The 3,269-nt window shown below is 53.5% G+C and overlaps 1 protein-coding gene across 2 annotated transcripts; it reads left to right on the top strand.

Annotated features, from left to right (window-relative positions):
- Positions 1 to 686: 686 nt before the first annotated feature.
- Positions 687 to 2,947, top strand: LOC119339897 (cinnamoyl-CoA reductase 1-like). 2 transcript variants are annotated; one of them, XM_037611795.1, is made up of 5 exons: positions 687 to 966; positions 1,045 to 1,199; positions 1,627 to 1,815; positions 1,907 to 2,265; positions 2,454 to 2,947. In XM_037611795.1, the coding sequence occupies exons 1-5, from the start codon at positions 825 to 827 to the stop codon at positions 2,638 to 2,640; spliced, it is 1,032 nt and encodes a 343-aa protein (XP_037467692.1). In that variant the 5' UTR covers positions 687 to 824; the 3' UTR covers positions 2,641 to 2,947. The 2 variants fall into 2 exon arrangements, with proteins under 2 accessions (XP_037467692.1, XP_037467693.1); XM_037611796.1 differs by lacking the exon at positions 687 to 966 and adding an exon at positions 1,440 to 1,531 and having other exon boundaries at positions 1,096 to 1,199.
- Positions 2,948 to 3,269: the final 322 nt, after the last annotated feature.

Here is a 3,269-nt window from a genome sequence, read left to right as displayed (position 1 = left end):
AAACATGTTTGCAAAATCAAGAGTTTTGACTAAATTTTCACTCAAAATTTTTTATGAATTATTCAATAATAAGTCATTGTTTTAAAATTAATTTGCGGAGTTAGAGATATGTGAGGGTTATTTTTTTCTCCCGTTGCAACGCACGGGCCTTTTTGCTAGTAAATTATATGCCTTCTCCGTTTCCTTGATACTAAGTATCGTTTCTGCATATTACATTGTAAACATGCATGCTAACTAAACCGTATAAAATATGAGTTGCAAAGAAATGCAACAAAACATTCCAAAATGGCTCAGTCAAACACGGGTCAGCATCTTCTAGTAAAACAAGGTCATTATAACCATGTTTCCATAAGCATCAAAATCAATCATGCACGCGAACCAATATATAGTTGGATGGTTAGAGGGACTATGATATCCTCAGTCTATTAAAGTTCAAATCCTGGGCCGCACCGCAACCTGCTCGGTCTAGAAACGTGCGCCCGGAGTCAAGACCATGTCAATCAACACCATAAAAACATCAAAAGCACCGGAGCCGTAAAATTCCAGCTAGTGAGGCCGAGAGAGAAAGAGATCTGATCTACTCCAGGGACGTCAAATTTTCTGTGTCAAGTCCACCTCCACCACCAAACACAGGCGCGCTCCTCTATAAATACTGGCCAAACACGCACAGATAGAGATAAGCGCTTCCAATTGCAGAGGCGCTTGTGTATACGCCCTTCTCATCTGAAGTGTAAAGGACTACTGGTTGATATCGCCAACACATACATACTCATTCACCTAAACCTAACCGGCCGGAGAGGAGATCTTTGTGCCGCGGAGCCAGCATGACCGTCGGCGGCGAGGCCACGGCCACGGGGCACGGGCAGACGGTGTGCGTGACCGGCGCCGGCGGCTACATCGGGTCGTGGATCGTCAAGCTCCTGCTCGCGAAGGGGTACGCCGTGCGAGGCACCGTCAGGAACCCAGGTACGTACTACATGTCTTGCGTATATATACGGCGACGACAGCGGCGGCGACGGCGAATTAACCTTTGTACGCATGCAGATGACGCGAAGAACGCGCACCTGAGGGGCCTCGCCGGCGCGGCAGAGCGGCTGGTGCTGTGCAAGGCCGACCTGCTCGACGGCGACGCGCTGCGCGCCGCCATCGCTGGCTGCCATGGCGTCTTTCACACCGCCTCGCCGGTTACCGACGATCCAGTACGTTTGACCCTTTTTTCTGGAGATATTAGTGCACTCTAAATTAAGCCATTATTCACTTTGGGACGCCATAACTGCTGGGATTTTGTCTCCATCAAATTTATTCACTTTTCCGTTTCTAAAAAACAAGACAAATCCATGTTAGACTAGCCTGACAATAAAAAAAACTCTGTGAGCATCAAACACTCAAGCCGAGACGTAAACGTTAATGGCTTGGCTGCCAACTACTGCGCCTTGCAGTTCTCCATCGCTCAACCGGACAACTGTATCCACCGAGGAGGGACTGCCTGCGCATGGCCCCACCCTTCAGTGATGGACGACGATTGGTCAAAGTCGTTGGTGTAGCATCAGCAGTAGCATGGCATGCAATATTCATGCATGGACGCAGTTATCTTGTGTTGATGTGCGTGCGCGCTGCAATTTGCAGGAGGAGATGGTGGAGCCGGCGGTGAGGGGCACGAGCTACGTCATCGACGCCGCGGCGGAGTCCGGCACGGTCCGCCGCGTCGTGCTGACGTCGTCCATCGGCGCCGTCGCCATGGACCCCAACCGCGCCCCGGACGCTGTCGTTGACGAGTCCTGCTGGAGCGACCTCGAGTTCTGCAAGAAGACCAAGGTACGTTGTCGTGCCCATATTCTGCATGCACCCGGCCCGCCATGGTCGCCCCCGGCTCGTTGCTAAAACCCTTTTTCTGTGCGTATGTCAGAACTGGTATTGCTACGGGAAGACGGTGGCGGAGCGGGAGGCGTGGGAGGCGGCGGCGGCGCGCGGGGTGGACCTGGTGGTGGTGAACCCGGTGCTGGTGCAGGGTCCGGCGCTACAACCGGCGGTGAACGCCAGCCTCACGCACGTGCTCAAGTACCTGGACGGCTCCGCTAAGACGTACGCCAACGCCGTGCAGGCGTACGTGCACGTCCACGACACCGCCGCCGCGCACGTCCTCGTCTTTGAGGCCCCCGCCGCCGCCGGGCGCTACCTCTGCGTCGCCGACGGCGCGGTGCTCCACCGGGAGGACGTCGTCACCATCCTCCGCAAGTTCTTCCCCGAGTACCCCATCCCCAGCAGGTCAGTAGTGCTAATCGGCCATTGCAGCGACGACATAGCTTTGCTACGCCCGTCCCTGTCTTTCTTCCAGCCATGTCAACACACGCGTTGAAATCTGAAGAATTTTGACATGGACGGTCACCAAAGTTAGTCATGGATAATGCCTAAGCAATCGGTGTTGTAATATTAATTTATTGTATGAATCGCAGGTGCTCTGACTCGGTGAACCCGAGGAAGCAGCCGTACAAGATGTCGAACAAGCGGCTCCGTGAGCTGGGCCTCGAGTTCACGCCGGTGGCGCAGTGCCTCTACGACACCGTGGTCAGCTTCCAGGAGAAGGGAATCCTCCCGGCCCCTCCTGCTTCGGCACAGCCGGCGATGAAAGAGATCAACTGAGAGAGGAGTAGTAGTCTTTTTAGTAACTCACAAGCATTTTTTTTTTTTGACGAAAATGCTGCTGTGCAGCTTTTCATTGAATATGAGAGAGGAAAGACAACGTCTGTTAGTTACAAAATTTGCAAGAAATGTGCATCACCGCATACCGTATCCTAATGTCTAGTCTGGTTCTAGAGGTCTATGCAGCAGGTTGTTGATCTTGTTACGGCCGGCTATCGTCCAAGTGTCGATGTCTTCAATCAGGCGGTGGAAGACCTGCATCCCCGTCGAGAACTTGTTATCAAAGATCCGCGCATTTCGCTCTTTCCATGCCGTCCACCAGACCAACTGCACCAGCGAGCTCCATCCACGTCTATGGTCCCTCGGCACCCTGGACCGGCTTTGATCCCACCATTCTAGAAGATTTGCCGCGGTTGCGGATGGTGCCAGCGTCGCCGGTAGACCGCACCGGCTTAGCACCCTCTGCCAAAGCTCCATGGTGAAGGAGCATGAGGCGAGCAGGTGAAATACGCTCTCCGGCGTCCTCTGGCAGAGACTGCATGATGCATTATGTGGCCATCCTCGTTTGGCCAGGTTGTCGGCGGTGAGGCATCTATTTAGCACCGCCAGCCAGGAGAATATTTTGCACT

Source organism: Triticum dicoccoides, chromosome 7B (assembly GCF_002162155.2).
Source record: "Triticum dicoccoides isolate Atlit2015 ecotype Zavitan chromosome 7B, WEW_v2.0, whole genome shotgun sequence".
Lineage (NCBI taxonomy): Eukaryota > Viridiplantae > Streptophyta > Magnoliopsida > Poales > Poaceae > Triticum > Triticum dicoccoides.
The sequence above is the reverse complement of the archived record's forward strand: the minus strand, read 5'-3'. Positions and strand labels throughout refer to the sequence as shown.